The 27952-nt window shown below is 44.1% G+C and overlaps 1 protein-coding gene across 4 annotated transcripts in view; it reads right to left on the reverse strand.

Annotated features, from left to right (window-relative positions):
- ADCY2 (adenylate cyclase 2) overlaps positions 1–27952 on the reverse strand; it is a 300516-nt gene that overhangs the window by 40087 nt on the left and 232477 nt on the right. For all 4 annotated transcript variants that reach the window (XM_078864180.1, XM_078864181.1, XM_078864182.1 and 1 more), the window contains 7 exons: positions 19924–20082; positions 17788–17914; positions 17399–17584; positions 13784–13821; positions 10918–10998; positions 4962–5031; positions 2506–2603 (listed from right to left, as the gene is read on the reverse strand). In XM_078864180.1, coding sequence (XP_078720306.1) covers positions 2506–2603; positions 4962–5031; positions 10918–10998; positions 13784–13821; positions 17399–17584; positions 17788–17914; positions 19924–20082 — 759 coding nt within the window. The remainder of the gene's footprint in view (positions 1–2505; positions 2604–4961; positions 5032–10917; positions 10999–13783; positions 13822–17398; positions 17585–17787; positions 17915–19923; positions 20083–27952) is intronic.

A 27952-nucleotide genomic window follows, 5' to 3' on the forward strand; every position in this document is an offset into this window, starting at 1 on the left:
CTCTGACGTGGGATGCTGTAGGCGATGAGAGTGGGCCTGTCGCTTTTTCTCAATTAACCTGAACACCTCCTCCGTCAGCCAGGGTTCCCGGGGAGGTCTGGACCGCGTACCCAAAGCAGCCATTGCAGCTGCATGAGTCACAGTCTTAAACCTCGCCCATTTACCCTCGACATCAGGTGGAGTGGGGGACGATGCCAACCCCAGCTGCAAGCGATGATGAAATTCTCGCTTGCAACTTTCATCAGCTAACTTAGACCAGGCCACTTTTGGTTGGAATGGGATCCTGGGTGTACACCCACCACCGGAGTGGAAGAATGGCAGGCGCATCTTACAGATGACTAGTCGATGGTCAGAGGGCAGATCAGCTCCACGGTAGGTCCTGGTGTCAAGAACATGGGCTCGCATCCGCTGGTCCGTCACTATGTAGTCCAGCAGATGTTCTTGCTTGGACCCGGCATGCATCCATGTTGTGTGGATGCGCCGATGCCGGAAGAGCGTGTTGGTAATTACAAGCCCATGGGCTGCACAAAAATCTAGCAGCCTCCTACCGTTATTATTGAGCTGATCTGGCCCATGCCTTCCAATCACTCCAGACCAGGTGCCAGCATCATGACCAACTCGGGCATTGAAGTCACCCAACAAGATGACTCTGTCCCGAGTGGCCACTTTAGCCAGCACCTGTGACAGGAGGTCATAGAAAGCGTCCGACTCATCGGCTTTGCCTGCATCCCTCCACGGATGTTCGTCTTCGGTGGGGGCATAAGTAACCACGACCACCACTCCTCGCCTCTGGTTAATGGGAAGGCGAGCCCAAAGTATCCTGGGGCTTACAGCTTCCCACACCTCACCGCCACGCTCCCACGCCCCCTTCATTCTTTTGTTCATAAGAAGAGCCACACCCTGTTGTTTGGCAGTCTCCTGCCCCGAGTAGAGGACTGTCCACCCCTCATGGTGGCAGGAGCCAGAACCGGTCCACCGGACCTCCTGAATGCCACAGAGATCCAGGCGGTACCGGTCCAGCTCCCGACAGAGGAGTGGCAGCCTCTCCTCCGCAGTGAGCGTTCGAACATTCCCATCCGCAATGGTTTTTCGTTGTTTCTGGAGGAGCCCCGAGGGTGAAAATTCAATCTCCTGGCTCCGCCAAATGAGGTTTGGCCAGGAGACGTCATAAAAGCCTGACCCCCCGGGGCCTCCGGCACAAGCTTATTAATTACAGGTTTATGTTTAATTCGTAGTTTAGTGGTGGTTAATTGAAGGTGGAGGGGTTACCAGCCCCTCGCACCCGTCCAGAGCCCCCGTTTAGCCACTGTGGTGGTCACAGACACCATGAGGGGAGAGGCCAATAGGCATTGGCCCTCCCCCCACAGCACTGCCCACGACAGTGTTGCCCGTCCGGCAACGCGAGGAGGTAGGAGGTTGGAGGTTGTTTTGCCGGACCCACACACCCACACACACACACACACCCACACATACACCCACACACACACACACCCACACACCCACACACCCACACACACACAAATGTCAACAAAATTCAAGTTTCGCTGCAATTGTGCTCTTCTTGCCACGTGTAAGATGTTTGTTCAACAAGCAAAATTTGTCAAAATAAAGACAGTGAATAAGTGCGGTACAACATTGCATATCCGACTCGCTGGGGACCGCGGTACAGGTGGAGACGCAAAGAGGTCAGATTCGTGAACATCTACAGACAACGACAGTTACACCCTGCACAAATACTGCAATGGATGCGGGTGGGTGATTGGTCAGGGTGGATATGTATGTTTAACTTATTTTGCACCGTACGTAACCAACCGTGCTAATCGTGATGGTTGGATATGCGACATTGTACTGTATTGTAAAATTATACCTGCTGCTCTAGTTCATTTTGATGAATAATATAAAAAATATATTTTAAACAGGTAAGTTTTACAAGGTGGTGGTGTGTGCTCCTTTGGTATATTGGGTATTAATAAAAAAAAATACTATATACTGTACAGATATGCTGGCCAGGTGCTGCTGTGTTTGGAGTGCTCAACTAACAAAAAGTTGAGTTCAAATCCGGGGTCAGGGGTCAACCCAGCACATGATCCCTCTGGGGTTTTACAATGAGTTAAAATGTTTTGGAAGTTAAAGAGCACTTCTCATAAAGAGGGACTTGGCTCCTACTCAGTAAGTGTACCATGTCCACAACTAGATATGGAACGCTGATGGAGAATAGCGCTGCACAAATGCTCGTTTGAGCAGGGATATTTTTAAAGCTTGGCATATATGCATTGCTGTACGCTACTAACTCTACCAACCATGTTCCAATTCCTGGTCATGGTAAACACCCAGCGGAAATTGGAATAAGAGCCTGGCCTGGGAGGCAGATAGCATAAAGGGGATTTGGAATTGTGCCAGTCGCCACCACCCCAGATCGTGTGCTACGCCATCCTCAATCGGTGCTCATGAACCGCACTTGGCCCAATCGAAAGATACGCATGGGGGATATATCATTGTACTCACTTGGGCACCACAAATATCTGAACAACAAAGATGCAAAAGAAGATGAGGCAGGCACAGGATACGTAGTGCTTGATGTCTGGAAGTGTGGTATTTCTGTACTGCAATGTCCAATAACACACACACACACATCATCCCATTCCACACACAGCACACACAACATCCCAATCCACAGACAGCACAAACACACACACATATTAAAAAAACATAACATGCAGGTGACGCTTGTAACACAAATATATTTACATGATCAAATTGACCCAAGCATTTACAGTATACGATATTGCAATGTGCAGTATCCAATTATTAGTCAAATCGATCTGTATGCTATCTCAATGCTGGCGAGGGTTTCCAAGCCCAAACAATACCCTGATACAAATTAAACAAAACTGACACCTTTTTACAAGGAGTCATGTTTGCATAGACCGCAATACCTGCAGTCATAATACAAACAAAAGAACATAACTCTGATAATGTGCACTGTCCTTGAAGTTGATTGGTCCACACCCGAGACAGCTTTCCTTAGAGCCTAGTCTCATATGGGTTGGACCAGATGACGCCAAAAGGCGCACAACTCAAGGACAATGCACCATCAGAGTATGAGAGCTCGGGGCAAGCATCTACACTATGGGAACCTCATTTGCCAGTTAAAATATGATAATTGGTTCTTTACCCTTCTATCTGGCAACAAAACTGACACCTTTTTACAAGGAGTCATGTTTGCATAGACCGCAATACCTGCAGTCATAATACAAACAAAAGAACATAACTCTGATAATGTGCACTGTCCTTGAAGTTGATTGGTCCACACCCGAGACAGCTTTCCTTAGAGCCTAGTCTCATATGGGTTGGACCAGATGACGCCAAAAGGCGCACAACTCAAGGACAATGCACCATCAGAGTATGAGAGCTCGGGGCAAGCATCTACACTATGGGAACCTCATTTGCCAGTTAAAATATGATAATTGGTTCTTTACCCTTCTATCTGGCAACAAAACTGACACCTTTTTACAAGGAGTCATGTTTGCATAGACCGCAATACCTGCAGTCATAATACAAACAAAAGAACATAACTCTGAGTTATGTTCTTATGTTCTTTTGTTTGTATTATGACTGCAGGTATTGCGGTCTATGCAAACATGACTCCTTGTAAAAAGGTGTCAGTTTTGTTGCCAGATAGAAGGGTAAAGAACCAATTATCATATTTTAACTGGCAAATGAGGTTCCCATAGTGTAGATGCTTGCCCCGAGCTCTCATACTCTGATGGTGCATTGTCCTTGAGTTGTGCGCCTTTTGGCGTCATCTGGTCCAACCCATATGAGACTAGGCTCTAAGGAAAGCTGTCTCGGGTGTGGACCAATCAACTTCAAGGACAGTGCACATTATCAGAGTTATGTTCTTTTGTTTGTATTATGACTGCAGGTATTGCGGTCTATGCAAACATGACTCCTTGTAAAAAGGTGTCAGTTTTGTTGCCAGATAGAAGGGTAAAGAACCAATTATCATATTTTAACTGGCAAATGAGGTTCCCATAGTGTAGATGCTTGCCCCGAGCTCTCATACTCTGATGGTGCATTGTCCTTGAGTTGTGCGCCTTTTGGCGTCATCTGGTCCAACCCATATGAGACTAGGCTCTAAGGAAAGCTGTCTCGGGTGTGGACCAATCAACTTCAAGGACAGTGCACATTATCAGAGTTATGTTCTTTTGTTTGTATTATGACTGCAGGTATTGCGGTCTATGCAAACATGACTCCTTGTAAAAAGGTGTCAGTTTTGTTGCCAGATAGAAGGGTAAAGAACCAATTATCATATTTTAACTGGCAAATGAGGTTCCCATAGTACAAATTAAACATTCATATTTTATCAAGGTGAAGAGGTCACAACGGCTAATACGACTGACGTCAACACATCTTCACAATGCTTCCTTCCTTCTGCTAGATTCCTCAGAGATTGTATAGTTGACTCCCAGCCTCCACTGGCTGCCCTTAAAGTGTCCAGCCATGGAGCGCAAGGTCTTCCCCATTGTGATCTAAAGGGGGCAGCTCCAACGACTGCCCCAGGACACCTGCACAGTCCACCCTGCATGGTAATGAGCGCAGCATTGCAACCACCTCTTCCTGAGTATGTTAACAATGTGTTTTTGACACAGTCTACTCCAAAACTTCCAAGTGTCTTAGCCTATCCCGCGTTTACATTTCGAAGCCAGACACTGCTTTTTAAAGCTGCTTAGGTTTAGCTCTCTCACCCATAAAACAGTACAAACATTCTTCCAGCATCTAAAACGCATTTATGAATCCAAAAGTGGCTATATGTATCCTATCCAAGACCCACCCTACTTACCCAATTGTTTGTTTTTAGTACACCACCATTGATTGCCCATGTAATCGCGCTGTGAGGCTTTGTGGCTTTGCCCAGGCCTGGGCTCGCTTCTGTGCTCACTATTGAACGATGAACCCACCTCTTTCTCGAAGGCTCTGTCGTTGAAGAAGAGTGAGAATCTCTGGATGTCCTCTGATTTGAGCCACTGCCTGTGGAGCAAAAAAGGTGAGGGCACAAGCATGGAAAGGAAGAAGAGGGCGCGCGATGGCGGAGTTTAGTGATGGACGAAGCAGCAAATATAATGGCCTAATGATTGGCTGTACAGCAAATTGGTATAAGAGTTATCTGTGTAGCTTATGAGTCGTTGTCCTCCAGGAGAGCTCTTGCCCACTTTTAGTTCCCCATATAGTGTGAGCTTAAAACACCTGCTGTCACTCCTATGGAGTGAAAGTCCGGTCAACATCAGCTGCGAGGTCCACTTCGAGGTTTGTTTTTTGGGCACGTTGCAACACTTCCTCGTTTGTGATTTTTGTCATGCACAATTAGCCAAGCATAATTGTCAGTAGGCTTTCAGTTCAGGGTAAGGTTTGTAGAGCGCGGTAATCAACAGTAGGAGTGTCGTTCTAGAAGCATGAGAAACTCACACAATGTAAATTTACCTCTGGAAACTCTTTCCACATTAAAGATAATTTCCAAAGACAATCTTTTCTGTCTACAGCTTGTGCACAGCAGGGCAACCCGAGGCCCCAACCCAGTGAAGGGGAAATGAGGCATTTTATGTTTTAATGAATGTCCCCGCAGTTTATTGCTGCCGGAGTGCGGTAATAGCTCACAGCATTTGCAATATTAATTTGAAATGTACTCATTTCAAGTGTTTTTAATCTCTCCAGATAAAATAATAAATATGCCACAGAGAGTGTGCTGGTTTGTTTTTCCATCTACCAATTGGCACTGTTGCTTGATAACATTAAACAAAACAACAATCTCCCTCGCTGAACACATCGATTTGAGCACTGAATTCCCAATTGAAAATAGTGAGTTAAAATCGCAATGATGGATCAACTAAGCCCATCATTCTTTCCAAGGGCAATAACATGTCTCTCACCAACTGAAGCACGTTCGCTCAATTTCCAACCATAGCTAGCATCAGTGGCGAGTGATACCTTAATCAAATTCAAATTGACTCAGAATGTCTCAGTGCTGTATATAGCCAAAAAAACCTCATGATTGACACAGCATAGGGAGCCCTGTTAGCCAGCAGCAGATTGACAAAGGGCTTCATAATAAAGATTTTTGGGTTAGATCGCGTTATTATAAATGTGTCGCAACCCTCCACCACCCGACACGGCCAATCAGTAAAAAAATGTGTCACGTTAACAAAACGCCACTTAGTTTCTTCTATAGCCTACCGGTGTGTTTGAAGAGTGAATCCACAACATTTACAATTTGAGTTGTACGACGTTTCGCTGGTAATTACATCCAGCATTTTCAGGCGATTTGCCAGAATAGTAAAGCCATCCACCTGCTTCCGGTCTTAAATAGTGAAGGACAACGTCATTATTTTTGAACCCCACCAGGTTTCGAGATCAGAGGCGGAGGTGGGGGGGAGGGTATTGTAATTATATAATAGATTAGTAATCAGTTAATTAGTATGTGATTCCTCTATAATGAATTGCAATATGTATTGTGTATTACGTAATAATACGCTTCCAGGCTGCACTAAGCCTGTAGCTATCAGAGCGGTTAAAATTATTTGTATTCTTCTCAATTTCGATTGATTCTCTAATTAGTCTTGGCCAGTAATAATTAGTTTTGCATAACACTTCAACGTTATCAAAATCAATTGAATGTTCTTGTTGGCGAGCCTGTTCTGCTACTGCCGACAGTTGTGTTTGAGATAATTTAATGTTACTTTGGTGTTCTTTTAGTCTTACGCTAATGTTACGTCCCGTCTGTTCAATATAGCATTTACCGCATTAGCAATTGATCTGATATACAACTTATGTTGATAACTTCGGTAATCCATCTTTAGTTTTTTTTATTTTGTGTACCATACCAAATTTTACTTTAATGTTTTGCTTTTGCAAAACACGGGCTAATTCATCAGTTACTCCTGAGATATATGATATTTTAATTGTTTTGATAATCTGATCACTGGATGGCCGGGTTTTGTGCATTGAGATTATTTAAAAATCCATTAAGTGTATCTTTACTATGTGGCCAGAAAACCAAAGTGTCATCGACATATTCTTTGGGTCTTTCGGTAAAGTCACGTAGATAGGTTAAAAAAAATATTATAACAAAAACCTGCAACGTTTCGATCACAACACAAGCGGTCGTCATCAGGAGAAAAAAACAGGGGTCAGCCTGTAAAGGCAAACTGTTTATAAAGGTTTAAAATGGGCATAGCTCTAGTGTCAGCAGCATGGGTGGAGGAGTTTATGTTAATGCGAGAAATAAAAAAACCATGTGCCTCCGCATTTAGGGCAGAGAAGGTTATGTTGATGTGAGGGGTTAAAAAACTGGTGAGCAGTGTACAGTGCTAAAATGGAAACATTACAGCCAGTTATGACTTAAACTGGTTGATAACGTACTTCCAGTCATTGGTGAGTTCATACCCATCCTCTCAGTTGAAATTGTGTCTATGTCTGTATATATGGATGGCTTCATGAACAAATCTTTGTTGATAGCCAGTGGGTTTGCAAAGTACCTTCGTCTTAGAGAAATCAATTTCGTGTGAGCCAACCGCATTAAATCAATGATCAGCCTGCTCACGAACGCGGTCCGAGACACGTCGCTTAGTTTCCCCAATGTAACTAGTGCTGCAGACACGGCTTAGTTTGTAGATGCCGGAGTATTGCATGTCAGGGATCACATCCTCCACGGATGGGATCAGATCACGAATTTTATGTACTGTGTTGAATCGAACCTGGATCTTGTGTTTGCTCATGATTTTGGAAATCTTTTTGGTGACCCCTGCTATGTAAGGCAAGGTGATGATTTTGATTGGGTCCTGAGATGGTTCTTTCCCAAGGTTGGGGTGATATCTTCACGGATTGTGTCGTCTGAATATCCATTCATCTTGAGGGCCTGGTGTACGTGTTCCAGTTCACTGGCTAGGTGATTATGGTCGGAAATTCATTGAGCTCTATGGTGTAGAGTTTTGATAAGGGACTTCTTCTTGGATGGATGGTGGTGGGAGTCAGGTTTTAGGTAGGCATCCGTAGGGCTGGCTTTCCTGTAGACAGAGTGGCCCATTGAGCCATCTGGTCTCTTTTCAATTAAAACATCCAAGAATGGTAGCTTGCCATCCTTTTCCACCTCCATGGTGAATTTGATGGCTGGGTGTATGGAATTGATGTGGTTGAGGAATTGGTTCAGAGCTGGTCGGCCATGTCGCCAGATGACGAACATGTCATCTACATATCTCTTTCACAAGGACGGACGTAGATTGGATGCCTGGATGGCGTCTGTCTCAAATTTTTCCATGACAAGATTGGCTACAAACGGAGATAAGGGAGAACCCATTGAGATGCCTTCAACTTGTTTGTAGAATGTTCCATTCCAGGTGAAGTGTTGGTGAGGCAGTGTCTAACCAGGGCCGGTACATCAGTATTCAGTCCTTGTTGGACCAAATTTTCAATGATTGCAATGGTGTCAGGCACAGGAATTTTGGTAAACAAAGAGACGACATCGAAACTAACGAGCAAATCACCTGTATATAGTGAGATATCATTGATTAATGATACCAAGTGAGCCGAGTTAAGTACAGCTGAGGCGCTCTTACCAGTGAATGGTTGTAAGGTCTCAGACAGAAATCAGGCCAGTTTGTAAGTGGGTGAGTCAATCGTGGAGACAATAGGACGAAGGGGTGTCCCTTCTTTATGGATTTTTGGAAAGTCATATAATCTGGTGGTCTAGCAGCAGATGGATTTAAGGAAACCCGCTTGGTTTGTTCGATTAAATATGTCGAATCAGTAATGATGTTGTTGGTTTTTGTAACAAGGTTGTTGGTGGGGTCTCTTTTAATTTTTGTATAGCTACCATCATTAAGTAGGTCCTGAATTGTATTATTGTATGTGGTTTTGTCCATGATGACTGTGGCATTGCCCTTGTCGGCAGAGAGGATGACAATGTCATCCCTCTTTTATCATTGAGAAAGCTCATCGACATATCTAAACCAAAAAGATAGTTTTAATGTACTTGAGGCAAGTGCTCTTGTTTAAAAGTTTTCCATGTACAAATTTGCTGCTCCTTCCTTTTGTTTAAAGAAGTCACCTCTCCATCAGAAACATAAGTGTTATTTAGACAATGGTCAGCTAGTTTAGGAATATCTTCTGGTAAACCTGTCTTCTGTACTAGTGTATTAAGTAATTTATGTGATTAATTAACTGGAACCTTAGTGAAAAGAGTAAATACATCGAAACTCACCAGAATATCATTAAGGGTTAAGTTTACTACCTTTAATCAAATTCACAAGATGTTCTGAATTTATTAAAAATTAAGATGTCCTACCGATGTAGAGCTGTATTTGTTTAGTTACATATTTTGCTAATTTATATGTGGCAGAACCTATTGTACGTAATATGGATCGTAATGGGATACCGATTTTACGAATATTTGGTAGCTCATACAATCTTGGTGGCTTTGAGGCCCGTGGCTTACTTTGGTATTGCTGAGTCTTGGGGATGAATGAATTTTCAATGATTGCAGGAGTCTTGCGTTCTAAAGTATTGGTTGGATCTCGTTTAATTTTAATATAGGTATCTTCCTTCAGTAAATCTTTAATTGTATTATCATAATCTGTTCGGAACATCACTACAGTAGTGCGGCCTTTATCAGCTGCCAGAATTTAAATTTATTTATTTAATCGAAGCTCTCTTAAGGCTTTTGCTTCGCCAAAGCTAATATTTATTTTTGGTATTTTGCTATTCTCGATTATTTTGGCAACCTCGTGTCTAGTCTTCTCTGCCTCGTTATGTGCAATTAGTACTGGCCAAGACTAACTAGAGAATCAATCGAAATTAAGAAGAATACAAATAATTTCACCCGATGTGATAGCTATAGACTCAGCACAGCCTGGAAGCATATCATTAAGTAATACACAATACACATTGAAATTCCTTATAGAGGAGTCACATACTAAATGGCTGATTACTGATCTATTATATAACTACAATACCCCCCCCACATCCACATCTGATCTCGAAACCTAATGGGGTTCAGTGGTTCACTAATGATGACGTCGTCCTGCACTATTTACGACTGGAAGCAGGTGGATGGCTTCACTATTCTGGCAAATCGCCCGAAGATGCTGGATGTAATTGCTAGCGAAACGTCGTACTCAAATTATAAATGTGGTGGATTCACCTTTCAAACACACCGGTGGGCTGAAGAAATAACTAATTGGCGTTTTGTTAACGTGACACATTTTTTATTGATTGGCCGTGCCGGGTGGTGGAGGGTTGCGACACATTTATGATAATGCGATCTAACCCTAAGCCTATGTGTTAAACTGACAAAGGGCTGTCAATTATTACTTTTTCAATCACACAGTGGCTAAGGTGAAGCTGAGTTTACAATGCAGCAGAGTTCTGCATTGTAAGACAGTGAGTGCAAATCTGTCAATGGTTGATTTAGCCCCATAACAGTCATCATCATTATCACTATCATAATCCTTTTACGGTCCAGATAATACAGCAACATACACAACCAGGTGATGCTCGACCACCATGTTGAAATTCAAGAGAATAAATAGTCCCTGTCATAGGAATGTGGAATTTACACCACTGGGCAATTGAACTGAGTTCTACCCAACCTTTATTTGAGGTTGAAGATAATATGTCCTCAACCATTGGACATGATAAGTAAGGATAATAACCTCAATACCTACATGCGGTTTGATTCAGCTCTCTGAGAGACTCAGAAAACCCAGAGTGTTTAAACAAGACACCATGGAGGGGGCAATGTGTTTCTCGCCCTGCCTCCTGTAACGACGCCACCTTCATGCGGCACGTCGGCTGGATGTGTGCAATGCCGCCATTGGTAAACTCATGGCCTTGCCTCTGTGCGGCCACGCACTACGCACGACTTACTTCTGTGAGTTGATGCCTTCAATGGCTTGAATCATTCTTTCGTTCAGCTCCTCTTCAAAACGCCTTCGCTGGGAGCGACTCCTTTATTAAACACAAAGACAAAGATCCCCCGGATATGCTTAACAAATTGTTGGGACAAGTGCTGGTAGCGAGCACCTATGAAGGCCGGCACAGCACACGTGGGGCTGAGTGGCCAGCACCACGCCCGGCCGCCTGGTTCTCATGTAAGGCTGAGTCGACCTAGGGAAGGCCCAGAACCGGTTCAGATGACCGTCACTGAAGTTGGACATGAGCGAGAGTCGTACTCGTGTCTCTGGGTTCATGGCACAGCGAGATAACCGCTACACCGCTACACTATCACTCCCCACACACACACACATGAAGACAAATTGTCCCCCCTACTGCCATACAGATTCCTGGAGAAGTGCCACTAGCAAGACGTATTACGGGCGACGTGACTCACGAGAGGGCGGCATGATAAGCACCACTCCCAGCCGCCTTCATCTCCCCAGTGTTGATGGTTTCACACCGCACCAGATACTCATTTCAGCCTTAAGTTAACCTAATGGAGGCCCAGAACTGGTTCAGATATATATTTCACTGATTTTTAACCATAGCTGGAATTTAAACTCAGTCTCCAGGCTTGCAACAAAGTGCTCAAACTCCTGCGCCACGACTGCCCTCACTCAGAGGACAAAGCTAACGAACCTGTGTGACAGGAACTCGATATGATGAATGTTATGTAATTGCAAATGGGATCCTTAGTTTACATATTATTCGCTGATATAAGTTACAGATTTATTATGTTAGCATAATATGACACTCTGGCAGCACTTAAAGTGCTCATGTTTATTCTAAAAATGCAATTAGCCTTATTGCAAGTATTTATTTGAAGAATTAAATAATAGTCCCCATTTTGAGTTATAGACTTTCTATCAGCAAGTGCTGATAATGAGCACACATTAACTCTTTTCCTGTTCCGATCACGTACGTGATCAGTCTTTCTTATGATTCCATTCCGATGACGTACACATACGAACTGGGTAGAAAAACTGAAGTAACTTCATCAGTACCGAGGCTGCCACTAGGCCATGCGGGAGGGCATGCAGCACAATTTGGCGACAGCTATCGTCGAGTGCGGCGGTCGTGTCGCGACAGTTTTCTGCGGTGAGCACAACGTCTTTAAAAACAACGGCGCTACGCTGCTCTAAATAAAATGAATGCTGAGCCGCTGGCGTGTTCCAAGATTTAGCGGTGAATGGGACACCCACCCTGCAACTTGCAGACATCTTGGAATGGGAAATGGTTAAGACCAGCATGGCATGTGAGGGAATACTGTGGCCAGCACCACATCCGGCCGCCTGCGTCTCCCCATCAGCGATGATTGTACACAGCACCAACTAATGGTTTAAGACTTAACCAAATGTAGTTGAAAGCTCCAATTTTGGTACAACATATGAAAACATCCTCATCATATGGATATAATTTTGGCCAGTGAGAGAATACAACTGAAATTCGGATGGCAAAGACTTAAAATGCTCATCAGTCGTTCAACCCTCGAGGGCCAATGACATTGGCTCCACTTTGTGGGACGTCAACAGTGATTGTACTATGGAGAGATTGGCTCCACCAAAGTCGTGCAGAGTTTCTACCACCGGCTCAAGGACACCAACAGAGATGAGCACTGCCCATGAGCAAGGGTGACCTTTGAACTTTCAGTTGGCGCTACATATATTTTAGCATCACATTCTGTATTTTAGCATCACATTCTAAACACACATTGTCGCGAAATTGGTTTCAAAGTCAACGACAACTGGGGTGATCAATGAATAAACACTTCTGTAGACTGAAATTATTTCAATTTATCAGGACATAACCACCTCTGCTGGCAGAATGTGGGAACCGTGTTTGTGTTTGAAGTTCCAATTTAATTAGGATTCAAATTACTTCAAAGTAATTGGAGGCTCTTTGATCCCTGCAAGTGAGAAATGTGTGCGGCAGCGAGGCTGAGCCCAAGGTTGATTTCAAAGGCTTTGTAGGCCAAAACAACTCGAGGCCCCTCGGGGCAGAGGAGCCCTTTGCTCGAGGGCAACCTCCACATATGGGGGAATGTCTGCCAATGCTCTCAAGAGGCTCAAAGATCGAAATCAGAACATGTATTCATATTGGAGGAATGTGAGGAGCTATAAAGCTCTTTGTCGCATACGTCCAGTAGGCACAGGCCCGGATCAGGCAGGGATGTGACAAACATTTTTTGGGGGGAATTTCACAGACTGAACAGGGAGGGGGGGGGGATCATGAGGGGTCGTCGTGAGGGGCTGATTTACGAGACGTTTGTTGGGAAGACTGCTAGTGCTGTCCACCCCGGGAAGGGTGGGGGGGGGACACTTTCTCTGGGTGGACTGAGAGGGGACTGTGGGGAGCCCCTATACCGATCACTGGTCCGGGTGATAGCTGCCAAGTCAAAGGGTTGTTTGTGGACGAGAACGGACGGAGGAAAGCCTCCGCGCCTGCACTCGTCCAGAAGCAGAACATTTTTATTACACACGGAGCACAGGACGTTAACCGGGCTTCGGAGTTAATGAGTTAATTTTGAGCCTTTGATAGAGTTAACGTGCTAATTCCTCTCAACGCCTGTGTCGGTGCAAGTGCGGTTGCATGTGGGTACGTTAAATGGTTGTTGCTTTTTTAGTTGGAATTGGCGCTTAGATTAGATAGTTGTAACCAGTGCGACTCTGGTCGTGTTCTCGGTTCTCTCGTTGTACGGACATCAACGAGTGAAGTGCCTACTCTCGCCCAGCGCACGCTGAGTAGCTACTCTCAACAGTGAGAACATGAACACCTTCAATTATAAGACTTTACTGACCTTTCCCTCGATGGGTTAATCTGCACCATCTGAATGTCCTGCAGAGAAAAAAACCCACACACAATAGACACGTAAACAAGTAAGCCAATGTTAAGGCATCTGCTTTAAAGAATGGTGGGTTTGTAAGTACTGTACTGTGTTTGTAAGAGCAGCTGTCAGGGAAGCACAGACGGACACTGCTAATTAGGCTTTGTGTCTTGTGCGACAAGCCAATGCGTTTGAGGTTCCGGGTTCGGAGTTCTGGATGGGACATCCGCCTCACATTAATTTCTATTTATTTGAGATTGCGTTAGCGTCATTCCACTAAGTGCACACTCAGTCGGTTGCTTCATCCAAGTGTTAAACTTTTGATTGCGGTCCCCTCACACCCGCGTATTTTCTCTGGATAGTATCATTACCTCTCCTGTGCTAATATAACAACCAATTGGCTAAAGTTCCCAAACTAGGCCCCTCCAAAGTTTTTTTGACTTAATGAGGCTTTTTTTAGGTAAATGATGACGTATAATTTATAGATTATTTATTATTATGATTATCGTTTGTTCGTCTTGGAAAGCCTGGCGACAGCCGCTTCATCAGCATCACGGAGGGGGGGCCCTGAGTCCACCGTTGAGTGATATAACATTTTATGTTGCTCAATGTTCAGGGGCTTTGGAGAGCCAGATCATTAAATGTGTGGCCCGAAACATGAAAGACTGATCTACAGATTCCAAAAGCACAACTGCCGTATGGTACTGTGGAAAAAAGTGAAAGAGAAAAAAATCTCTCCAACTCTGAAAAAGGCAATTTAATTACCCAATAGTCCGAGGTGATTGATGCTCAGTCACCTAGTGAGTTCTCAGAATAATTACTTCTGCCGGGATGGGTTTATTGACATGAGTGCGAAAAAGTAAGTGAACATGCGTGGTGCTGGAATGGCCACGATGTCAAATTTGAAGAAGAAAAGAACAGTGGCAATAAATTTGCTTTTAAAAGCCCTGAACGAGGCCAGCCTCTGGATAGGGAAGTCAACGATTATTAACCCATCCAAATGGAAAACGTAAACATAAACCAAACAATGCCAATGGAATTCTACAAATAAAGAACGGAACTATCCAGAGCGTTGCGTGACTTAATGTGTAATTCACCGGAAAAATAAGTTAAACTTGCAATTATATGAAAGTTTTTTTTTTTATATTTAAAGTTGCAGTGCTGTCAAGCCTCATTCATTTCAGGCCGTGACACATGCAATTATGTTGAACATTTTTAATAAAAAAATTGATAACCTAAAATTGATCAGGAGAGGATAAAGACAAAACCAATACACGCCCACACAACAGGAGTGGGGGGGGACGGTGCTGGCCACCATGTCCCATTAGGGGCCCTGCCACGCATCATCCGATCAAGTTATATTTGAGTGTATGGCCGTCCCATGCATTTACACACACACACGTGTCCTCACACACGACATCACACACACACACACACACGTGTTCTCACACACGACATCACACACACACACACACGTGTCCTCACACACGAGATCACACACACGTGGTCTCACACATGAGATCACAAAAAGTCGTGTCCTGACACATGAGATCACACACACGTGTTCTCACACACGAGATCACACACACACACACGTGTCCTCACACACGAGATCACACACACGTGGTCTCACACATGAGATCACAAAAAGTCGTGTCCTGACACATGAGATCACACACACGTGTTCTCACACACGAGATCACACACACACACGTGTCCTCACACACGAGATCACACACACGTGTTCTCAAACACGAGATCACACACACACACACATGTCCTCACACGCGAGATCACACGAAGAAATACGAAAATTGAACTTCAGCCACTGGGTTAAAGCTAGTTGGTATGCTACAAGCCACTGTTTATAAGAGCATGAACAATGTAATAGGCTAGGGAGTTTTGAGGACGCTTACTTTCCACAAGGGGCTGTCCCCTCGTGGATGGAGGATAATGGGGAATGAGCAATTCATAAGCACAAAGGTTTGACAGCTGACAGCTGACAGTCACGAATAACAGCGCAAAACTTCCCTCTGCTTGGCAACTCTGCATGGCTGTGAATGTAAATATTGTGTGAAGTCATCAGGATGCTTGAAAAAATCTAAACAAACGTATGGGCACCACAGTGTTGAGATGTTAGTCTACTCGCCCAGTTTACGGGAGGTCGTGGGCTCGATCGCAACCCTGATGCCTGTATATTTGTCGTTTGAGTCTTCTCCCCGTGTCGATTGGATTTTATCCAAGGACCTCTAGCTTTTTTTTAGAATCGACATGCAATTCGAATATTTAGCTACTATAAATGTCCACGTGATAAGCCACTGCGTTGAGCTATCATTTGTGGCCAGGTCGCTTCTGAAAAAGAGCTATATGTAGTACCGTATAGAAAACCTCCTTTGCATTTTAAGTGCCTTTTCCAAGTGAGATATTAGGACAACTCCTCCAAATACAAACCGCTCTGTCTTGCATGCACATGTACACGCACACATGCACAGAGGCACAAAGCCCCCATTTATACATACGGACCATGTGGAAAAGCAGAGCACTGATTGAGCCTGTCGCAGCTCATAACACAAAGGTGGTCGGGGTGCTCAGAGGTCAGAGTTCTGAGCCAACACCACCGAGGTAATGAGTTAGTCTTGGAGGGATTCCGTGATAAAGCCAGGTTCTCAAGTGTAGAGAGTTGCTGGTCTCAACCCTGTCACTAACGAAGGCAAAATAAAGATACCCCATCATATTAAACCTTTATTTTCCCCTTGATTTGGCTAAATTACAACCGTAAAAATACCAAAACAATATATTGGTTGTGACAATCATGTAACAATGTCGTAGCAAAAATTCTGGGAACCCAATTTTTTTAAATAATAAAAAGGAAACTTTGAAATATGAGTTCATAAATAATGATCGCTTCCAACAAGCCGTGCTATCCCTCATAGAGTGCACCGGTTATTTCATGATTATGAATGGATTCTTCATGTTGTGACACAAGACCGATAGCAACAATGCAATAACCGACCATGCACATTCTCATTAGTTTGAATTTAGTTGCAAAACCTTTTCCAGTAAAAAGAGAAATTCTTTTTATGGATTAAGTTCCCAAAAACCTCAGATGGCCAATGCCACTGTGGTATTGGGGTTGTTTCATTAAAGCAGTATAGAATGGCAGTGCCAGCTGACAGAACTTATATTTTATTTGTGTAGTCACAAATACATGTTTTGTTTCTCAGAAAATGATTATCTCACTTTTTGTTTGCTATTTGGTACATGCAAGGTTGCATAACCTGGTTATTATTCTCTAGAGTAAATGGATTCTGAGCCCAATACCCGATCAGCTGTAGGGATTAGAATTCGCTATTGGAGCAATTGGATCTGAAAAAAAAAGTATCTTGAAATCTAATACCGGAATTAGATTTGCGGAAGTAGACCAGCTTGGAATGATGTTTGGGTCTGACTGGAGCTGACATGATGCGTCCCACCAGACCCTAAACCGCTCACCGGGGGATACTTTACCATTTGCCATTTGTATTTGCGCGCGTGCGTGTGCGTGTGTGCACACACGCGCGTTCGCTCGCGTTGCTGCGGCTGTCTCACCACGGTGCAGATCTTGCCGTTGGAGGAAGCAGTGGGGTCGCAGGGCACGCTGTCACGGTGCTGCAGGTGAGCGAAGGGCTTGTCCGCGCCCCACGACTCCAGGTAACGCGTCATGCGCATAGAAGCTCGCATTGGGTCGCTGAACTTGGAGCACTTGCACGACAGATGAGGGCTCTCCTTCTCGCCCTGGAGGTAAACACGGCAACCCAGACGAGAAAGGTGAATATCTATGGGGCCCTTTATGCGAGTATCAAAGTGTTAAAAGTAAGAATAGGTTTTATCCTTGGCAATAAAACAGGAGGTGTTAAGGTGTTCAAACATCAAGTCTGTGTTTGAACATCGTAACACCTGTTGCCCCCCCCCCCCGCATTCTCCGCCGATGAGCACACCTGCGGGTTGATGACCAGGAAGGTTTTCATGCCGGTAAGGTAGGGGTCTCTCAAGACGCCTCTTCCCTCCTCCACCTCATACGCCCCGTGCAGGTGCTCGAGCGTGGCCTCTGTGATGTGCACCCGCCTGCAGCCAGCACACAGGTCAAGCCGAGGGGCCACCACGCACACACACGTCCTAAACTCGACGTGCAAAGACAAAGATCCCCCCTGTATAGCCTTAACAGACTGTTGGGGCAAGTGCAGTTAGCGAGTAGCAGCTATGAAGGCCGGCACGGCACACTGGTGGGTGGCCAGCACAACGCCCGCCGCCTTTGTCTCCCAAGTGGAGATGTTTACACACCATACCAGGTACTCATTTGAGGCTGAGTTGATCTAGGCGAGACCCAGGACCTGTTTAGATAATCGTCAATATGTTAGCTGTGAGCAGGAATCGAACGGGTTCGTAACGCAGCGTGCTAACCGCTACACTATCGCTCCCCACAACCACTACCGGTTGCACCGTGCACGCACACACAAAGACAAAGATCTCCTGTATAGCCTTAACAGACTGCTGGGGCAAGTGCTGTTAGCGATCGCTGATGGTCAGCATAATAATTTTCAACAAATTAGGTTAAATTGGAAAGCATTTCACCTTTCCTACCCACACTCACTTTGGTAGAATGAGCAGTGCCTTTATCATAGTTGCGTAGACTAATAAACTAGCAAGTGTGCATGCACAGTAGCGGTATGCATGTATATATGTATACTTAAATACCAGTAACTCACAGTAGTTTTTCTCCCACTTTAAATTAGCTTCAGTGTAAACATTTTTTGAATGTTCTATATATATTTGGATTCCATACCCATCGCAACTTTCATATGCAAACTGTTGTAGGCCTAGGTGATTTTTATTTTATTTTACTTTTATTAATTTTAATTTTTTTACCTACGTGACTTTACCTAAAACCTAAGAATATGTATGTTGAACTTCTTTTGCACTGTACATAGCCAACTGTGCTAATCGAGACGGTGCATAATCATTTAGTGAATTTTTTTTCTGTACTTTCTGTAATTCCTCAGCATGACTTGGGATCCCAAGGTGTTCACGAACGGCTCTTGACTTTCACACCAAAACACCCAGAGCATTTGTTGCATGGGCCACATTATGCTGTGGAAACTCAGAGAAATCAAAACTGTTCCAGATATTTCAGGTTCGGAAGACCCATTGATCATGGACGTAAAATACTACGTTATTTTATCAACACAACAGATGCCTTCTCTGACAAGGCAGGATAACTTCTTTAAACTGTAGCCCTTATATCTGTGATGTTGCAAAATACATCCTATTATCCGCGAGTTATTCAAGATTGTTTTTAGGCATTAGTGTGCCAGTTTCACACGTAGGCTTTCACGACCAATTAAAGAGTTTTTTTTTTCGGTTAGATCGCGTAAATATATAAATGTGTCGTTAAAACCCACCACCACCCAACACAGCCAACTAGTAAGGGTTGTCACGTAAACAGAACATGCCAATTCGTCACTAGTACAGCAAACTAGTGCCAAATCTGACTCGGATGTTTTGTTTTTCCAAACATCTGGCTAGTTTATCAGTTACTCTCGCAGTGTACGTTATTTTGATCGTTGTAATTACTTGGGCAGTTTCAATGCTCTTTGTGAATCTGGTATCTAGTCGTTATATGTCCCATGGTCTGTTATGGGTGATCACAGTCTAAACTAAACCATTTTTTATTTTACCAGTTAAGGCCCACTGAGCTATAAAGCTCTTTTGCAGACGTGAGCTGGCCACAAATGATAGCTCAACGAAGTGGCTTGGAATGCGGAAATTATAGAAGCCAAATACTCTCAACGCGTTTTGATTCTAAATGTGGAGGGAAAAACCAGAGGACCGGGATGAAAAATCCACGCGACCACAGAGAGAACACACAAACTCTAAATATACAGCAGCAGGCGTCTGGGTTAGGATCGAACCCACGACGTCCTGCATACCAGGCGAGGTAGTTAACATCTCGCCACCACGACACTCCAGTTGCTTTATACGCTCCTATAAATGTGGGTTCGGACGAGCGGTGGAGACGGCGCGCAACGCTTTTCCACCTCTCTGTGAATTCACTTTCCGCCGAGCGTGACACGTACCCGGGCACACCGCCGGCCTCCATGTGGTTGGCGAGTGTCACGTCGTGCGACCACACGTCGTACTGCCACTTCTGCAGGCCGATGACGCCGCACAGCACGTTCCCCGAGTGCACGCCCACGCGCATGTTGATGTCCACCCCTGTGGCGTAGCGCACCTTCCTGCCATAGCGCAGCGACACATGGGGGGGGGGGGGGTCAAGACGAAGACAAGAACGCATCAGTTTTTTTATCGGCATCTGTTCTCTCCCAATTACATTTGCACTCGTCCATGGTTACTGTTCCCGTGGACTTCACTTACTGATTTCTCCTCCCATGTTAAGGACTCGAGCTCGCGGACGCTGACTGTTTCGTCTCATCCACATTGTGTTCAACCACCACACTGCCCGGTCACAACAACACACTCACTCAACCACCACACTGCAGGTCTCCAACAACAGAGACAAAGCTCCCACGTATAGCCTTTAACAGACTGCTGGGGTAAGTGCTGTTTGTACCGATGAAGGTCACAACAACACACTCATGTACTCACTCACCCACCACACTGCAGGTCACAACAACTAACCCACCCAGCCAACACTCACCTACCCACTCACTCACCCACCACACTGCAGGTCACAACAGCTCACCTACCCACTCACTCACTCACCTACCCACTCACTCACCCACCACACTGCAGGTCACAACAACTCACCCACCCACTCACCTACCCACCCACTCACTCACAACACAACAGGTCACAAGAACTCACCCACCCACCCACCCACCACCCACTCACTCACCAACGACACCAAAGGTCACAACAACTCACCCACCCACCCACCACTTACTCACCTACCCACTCACTCACCCACCACACTGCAGGTCACAACAACTCCCCCACCCACCCACCACTCACCTACCCACTCACTCACCACACTGCAGGTCACAACAGTTCACCCACCCACCACTCACTCACATACTCACTCACATACTCACTCACTCACCCACCACACCGCAGGTCACAACACGTCTTTTTCTACTTCTTTTCTCACGCTGCTCGACTTTGGAAATCTCTGCCATCGTCTCTTTCCCAAGTTATGGTTGCCTTTTCTCGATTTAAGAGACGTGCCGTTATTTATTATAACCTTAACAGTAGCCTTCATCGATGGCCACTTGATGTCATGTGCCTCTGGGCCTCTGCCCAGCAACGGTGGGAAAAAAACAACCAAGCACCCCTTTTTTCATCGTCACGAGCTGAATTAATTTACATTCAAAATTATGCTTACATTGAACAGTGAATCACATTGTATCAGAGGATAGCGCTCGTAAAATAGTATCACAGAACAATTTATGAACAAGCTTCGAAAGCACTCTTAGCCACACTGGGTTTTGCACGTTTTGATTATGGGTCTTGGAAAGGGTTCATCGCAATATCATCAAACCGAAACATTGTAAGCCTCGGAGTTGAAATTGAGTCAAAATAAACGAATTAACCATTGTGGTTGTATTCTGCAGTTACCGGTTATTGATCTGAGATCATAAATTGTTAAACTCGGCAACTCGGTTTAATGGCGGGCGGCTGATGTCAAACATTGTTAACACATAACAACAACAAATGCACAATACTCGGAAAAATTGGTGTCAAAACATCAAACATGAATCCTACGAGCATTATATACAAAGCACAATTATAAATAAGACAACGCCATTTAACATAAAATCACAAGTAAAGGCGTTTCCCTCTTCAAAGCTGATGGAGTTGCAATGCCATCGCTGCTAATGGTCCTAAACCAACAAACCCGCAGTGAGTTCCAGAATTGAGCAATTTGCTTGGTATGAAACCAAAGTTAAATCACGTTGTGTACCCGGTAGGCAAGCAATCGCAAGGCAGCTGAGTGCTTTAGGTAAGGGTTAATATTTATAGTTGCAATTGCATGCCAAAAAGCTCTTTCCAGATCCCATCCTCTTCTTACGACTCAGAAATCCACAATAATTGGCACTGCCCGCACCGCAGTGCGCGCAGTGTCAATGCAGTTACGGCTGACGAACCACGGGTGGCGTTTGAGTATCGCTGATGTTATCACGTATCGACGGAGGACCAAAGTCTGCCCTACGGTGAGCGCACCGGGTGAAGAGCATACTTCTCTCGATCGTTCAGCCTAACCCGGTCACCGTCGAAGGCGGTGCAGCGAATGCCCGTGGAATCTCTCTCGTTTTGCAAATGTAACTCTCTCAAAGCCAGAAGCAAATGGGACTTAAGCCTGCACTCTGGGTAAATTAACATACAGCAGCTGGTGTAAAAAATATGTTAATGCCAAATCTGAAAGGTTACCCGCAATATAATCATTTTGGGAAAACACATAGAAGAAATATTGTCCCATCTGTTGAAATTTACTGGGACCCGCCTGAAAAAATTAGGCTCTTCTGAGTAAATAAGTGTGATAAATACAGTACGTGTTAGAAAATACATTTGCAAGCATTTGTGTGAATAATGCTTGTTGCGTTGATTAAGTAGACCGCGTGTACATTTGCTTGCAGCTATAAACATTATAGCACGCAGCTCGGTTGAAATAAGCAGCTTCGAGCCTGGCCAGGACTTTGGAAAAGAAAATAATTGGTTGTAACTACGAGCGAAATCCACGGTGTACTTCTGAAGCAGCAATAAAGTGGCGTGTCTGTTCACGCGATGCTGTTAATTGGCAGTGTTCCCGCACCTCTAATTTCCCCGCACCTCCGATGAGCATGTTTGGCTACGTAAGGTGCGAAAGAAGTTTGCATTTTGACTGCTTGTGTTGTGGTTATTGCAAACATGATGCCTTGTATAAAGGTGTCAGTTTTTGTACCAGTTGAAAGGGTAAAAAACCTATTACTAAGTTCAACATACATATATACAAGCCCACTGTGTCGTTCCCAATTAAATTAGCAAATAGAGAGTAACGTTGCAAGCAAACAGTAATTAAAGTTTAGATAACAACCCCGAGATGCAGACTCCTGTATGTACTTTGTGTGCCTAAAGTTGACCGACAATCGAAGGGTTCCCATGACTATTACTGTTGGAGATTATTGGTATCTGTATGTTTTCCCCATAGGTTTAATTAAAATCACCAAACTCAATGCAAGCAAAGGCCACTATAAAAGTAATCTGCCTATTTATGACTGGATTCACGCTCATTTGACAGGTATCTATATACATAACGTGTCCTAGTAACCGGTAGCAATGTTACACTTTAGCCTCACACTCCAAACGGAGCTCAGCCTCTGCAGTTAAGTCGAACGCCGGTAATTAATCGCCCGATGTTGCGGATTGGTCTTGGTGGATGCATCAGGTGGAGGAGGGTGCTCAACACAACATTTGGCGGTGTACTCACGTGCTCCCAAAACATTGATAAAAAATGTATCCTTCATGGCCCCATTATTGGTCCCATAATATTTTCTCGACTTAAGTTAAGAGCAGGTCCAACCATTCGAGAAACGCAGCGCCAACATTCACTCGTATGCTGACAATTACACAATGAAACCCGGTGAGATTATTGCTGCTTCAGCTTCTGCCCGAGTCATATAAATGAAAATTCCAGCAATTAAACTCACATATAGACTGACGATTTTTTTTAATTTGCCGCTCGGTTGTCAGAATAGAAGCTAGAATCGACAAAAATAGATTTGGGTAACCTGACTCACAATTAAAAATCTGAGTAAAAAAATTCGCGAGTTATTTTTTTTATTTAGATCTATGTTTTGAGGATGATATAAAAAAGTTTATTTTTATCATCTTAGAAACATGGCCAACATTAAACCGTTCCTTTTCTCTGTTTGATGCCGATTAATAATTTCATGGTTTTGTTTTCTTCTAGATTGGACTCTAGATAGTGCTTGATTTTCCTGTCACATCCACAGTTTGTTTCCAATGAGCTTCTAGGGTTACTCGAACAAAAAAATGCATCAACTCCTGTGCTGATATCACTGCACTGGCATCCAGTTTGCTGTGGCGTTAATTTGAATAGATAAAGCACTGCACAGATTATCACCGGACTATCTCACTGAGATGTTTACTCCATATCAGTCCGTGCGTGCATCTATTGAGGTCAGCTGACTCTTGCCTTTTGTATGATCCAAGAGTAAACCTAAAAAGGAAAGGAGACGCTACATTCTGTTATGATGCCCCGAGGTTATGGATATCTCCACACTTCGCTGCCAGAAATGCACCTTCAGTTACTATTTTTAAATCAAGGTTAAAGAGACACTTTTTATAAAAATAATAACTTTAACAATTTAAGTTTTTTGCTTAATATATAGCTTTGTATTTCTAGTTTTGTTATTACTTCCCAGTATTTTTTCAAACTATGTATGTTAAGGGGAATGATATTGCCCAGTGGTGGCGTAATCGCCACTTGTTGCAGAGGTACAAGATTCGAATCAGCGGCCATCCCGATGAATACTGCGCACTGCGCAGCGTGTACTTCACAAGTGGATGTTAAAACATCGTGTGATGTCATTCACAAGAGCAGGCCATTGTGTACCGACACCATCGTCTACATTTGCCAATTTAGAAAAACGACACAACAGATGATTCAATTGGAACACTGTAGACGGTACATCGCATTGCTCCTACTGCGAAAAACTTGGCAGGACCCAACTAAAAGAGAGTAATAAGACTCAGTGACACTTTCATTGGTAAAAAAAAAAACATAAAGGGTTTTGGATGCTCTTTAAGGACTGCTTCGTGACGTTATTGATTAAGGACCCACCGTCTCGCATTCACCACATGCATTTCGGCTCTTGAAATATTCCTGTTATTTTGATTGCCGATCCCTGGTATGGACGTCTCATGTGTGTATACACAATTTATAGGCAGGCTGGTCAGCTTGTTTACTTGTGTAAGCGATAGTGGGGGGGGTGGGTAGCGCAGTAGTTAGCGCACTGCATAAACAGTGGCAAATATTTGAATCGCTCCTGGGATTCCCCTACCTAAGTCATCTCAGCCTTAAATGAGTACCTGGTGCAATGTGTGAACATCAGCATTGGGGAGACAAAGGTGGCCGGGCATGTTATTGGTCACCCACCCCCTCGTTGGCCAGCATTAACAGGTGCTTGCTTACAGCACTTGCCCCAACCAGTCTGTAAAAGCTATACGGGGGATTTTTTTTTACTTGTGTAAGTGATGATATCTCACAATGTTGTCAACACAGATATCATCTATCGGTAATGCTGGATTGTGGAGAACACAATACAGTACGTGATTTTACCATAAAGCTATCTGTCTGCTGCAGACATCTGACAATTGTGATAAAGTTAGCTCATGCAAAACTGTATCATTACTTCAATATTCCATCCTTTACCTACCCATGGCCTTTAACAAGCCAAGTGTAGGGTCACTTATGAAAACAAATATTTGCCTACGTAAAATGTAACACTATTAACCTACATCACGGGATCTCCTTTGCCAGTACCAACATATGAGAATAGGATTTTCCCCTTTTATCTGGGAACAAAACACGTGTTAAGTTGTTAAAACACCAAACTGGAACCTTTTACAAGGAATCATGTCTGCATTAACCACAATACTTTTGGTCAAAATGCAAACAAAAACATACTCTGATAATAGAGCATTGTCTTTGAAACTAATTGGTCCACACCAGAGACAGCTTTCTTTTGAGCCTCGTCTCAGACAGTGTTAGACCAGAGGACGCCAAAAGGCGTACAGCACAAAGACAATGCACTATCAGAGTAATGAGAGGTCTGGGTGAGCATCTACATCACGGGACCTCCTTTGACGGTACCCAAATATGAGAATAGGTTTTCCCCTTTTATTTGGCAACAAAACAGGCCTTTTGGCGTCCTCTGGTCTAACACCGTTTGAGACGAGGCTCAAAAGAAAGCTGTCTCTGGTGTGGACCAATCCGTTTTAGAGACAATGCATATATTATCGGAGTATGTTTTTTGTTTGCATTTTGACCGCAAGTATTGTGGTTAATGCAGACATGATTCCGTGTAAAAGGTTTCAGTTTGGTGTTTTAACAACTTAACACCCGTTTTGTTGCCAGATAAAAGGGGAAAACCCTATTCTCACTATAAACCTATTAAACTATTCACTAAGGCATCTTTAAAATACTTAAATATTTTTGAGTAGTAATAGTAATTTTTGAAGATATACAGTATATATATAGGAATGTCATTTGGGTCTACACATTGTCTAATATTATGCGTATTTTAGATGCAATGTAATCAGTAGCTGGTTATTTCGGTAAAGTCACGTAGAATCTAGCTACTAGCTACTGATTGCTAACTACTGATTGCTAGCTACTGATTACTAATCAGTAGATAGCTACTGACTAATCAGGTGCAATACAGAGCTACTGATTACATTGTGAAACACAGCAGTAAACACAAAATCAAAAGCCAAGAAATGTCTTGCTCAAATTAGCATGTAGGTCGTATTCATCTCTTGTTTACAGCCCGGAGCCAGTGGTGGATATTCCTCATTCCAATGGTGGGGGTGAGTCTCTCCATAGAACAAAAACTGTTGACTCCCAATAAGCGATATTCTTTTGTGTCGATCCCGGAGGGATGATTTGCCGAGCCAACCCTTAATCAGGAGTTGAACTCGCAACCTTCCAATTTGGTGCCGCTCGCTCTCCCACCGAGCCACCTGCCCAGTTTTAAAGCTCCTGCATAAATAAGGCAAAAAAAAAGATCGAGTGATGAATTCCAGCAACGTGGAGGTGCCTCGCAATGTTCCAAATCATGAGCCGAACACTTGACGAACACGTTACAAAAAGTCTCGTGAGACACTTGGAAATGAGGTGGCTGGATAGTTGACGGGGCCTGACGTCTTTGTCAGAGGACTAAGCAAGTGGATCGGGTTTCCTGGAATTTCATCCAGGCAACTGCCCACTATTAATTGAGCGTATGGGGTTAGCCTTGCCATCAATGATTTCACGTGAAGTCATCAAAACGCGTGGATATAAATAAAATTGTCCAAATACATCTTTGAGTGATACAACGCATAAGTGACTGAAATGCACCAAAACACTCTCGGCCGAGCGTGAATGAGCCCCGTGTGGTGTTGGATACGTGAGGCCCGCTGAAGGGACCCTAGGAGTAGTTCGTAGTATCATCGTCTGGGGACCATTCCCTGGCGCAAGAACATGTATTGGTTTTCTGACTACAGCCGCTTCAGACGGAATGCATCCACCTTGTGACAAGTCTGAAATATTAAGAGCCAGAAAAACCTCGTAGGTGCATCATGAGGATGAGGTTGCGACGAGTGGGATTTGTGTGCAGGCAGGAGGAGGACTGGTTACTGAAATGGTCTCAAGACTCCTTTTCAGGCATGTCCTACATTCGGATGTGTTTCAAATTCCTTTTTTCATTGATTTTTTTTCCCAAGTTGGAGAAAACGTATTTCAGATAATACTCAGAACCTATGCAGACTGGTCATAACCCCTCGTGCTGTTTTGCTCTCCACGGGTCGCCTCACAGCTCTCTATGGGTCACGCCCATAGCAGGTTGTAAGTTTCCCAGTATCTCGATGTGATCTACTAACCCCACCTCCAAAACTTCATACTGCTTGCCTGCGCTTTGCTTGACCGCGGTGCAGTACAAAGTAGTGTCAAGGGTCACTTTCATTCCCCACCAACGCACGAGTTATTTCAGTTTTTTTCTCATATCAAGAATCTAATCATATCTGGCTCATGAAGTGGCATAACCATTTTCGTCATTACATTTTATATATTTTTGGCCCCCCTCTCCATTTCCCTCGTCCGCCCCCCCCCCCCCCCGCTTTCTCTCTTCTACGCACACTCTCCAAATGCTTCTCAGTTCATTAGCCCGCAGACATCAGTCGCAATGACCATACGCCGCTGTTCCATTCTCTGGAGGCCGATGCATCATTTTCTGAATGCCTCTTGAAAAGGGCCTTTTTTTTGTTTCACATTTTTCAACCTTGCGTAGTTTGGAAAATGTGTATAAATGTGAAAAAGTGTGAGAACAAAGGTGCATTCGTCTTTGTTATGGACCACACTGCAGGGCATTGTTTTGTTAATGGAGAATG

Source organism: Lampetra fluviatilis, chromosome 17, assembly GCF_964198595.1.
Source record: "Lampetra fluviatilis chromosome 17, kcLamFluv1.1, whole genome shotgun sequence".
In the NCBI taxonomy this organism is placed as follows: Eukaryota; Metazoa; Chordata; class Hyperoartia; order Petromyzontiformes; family Petromyzontidae; genus Lampetra; species Lampetra fluviatilis.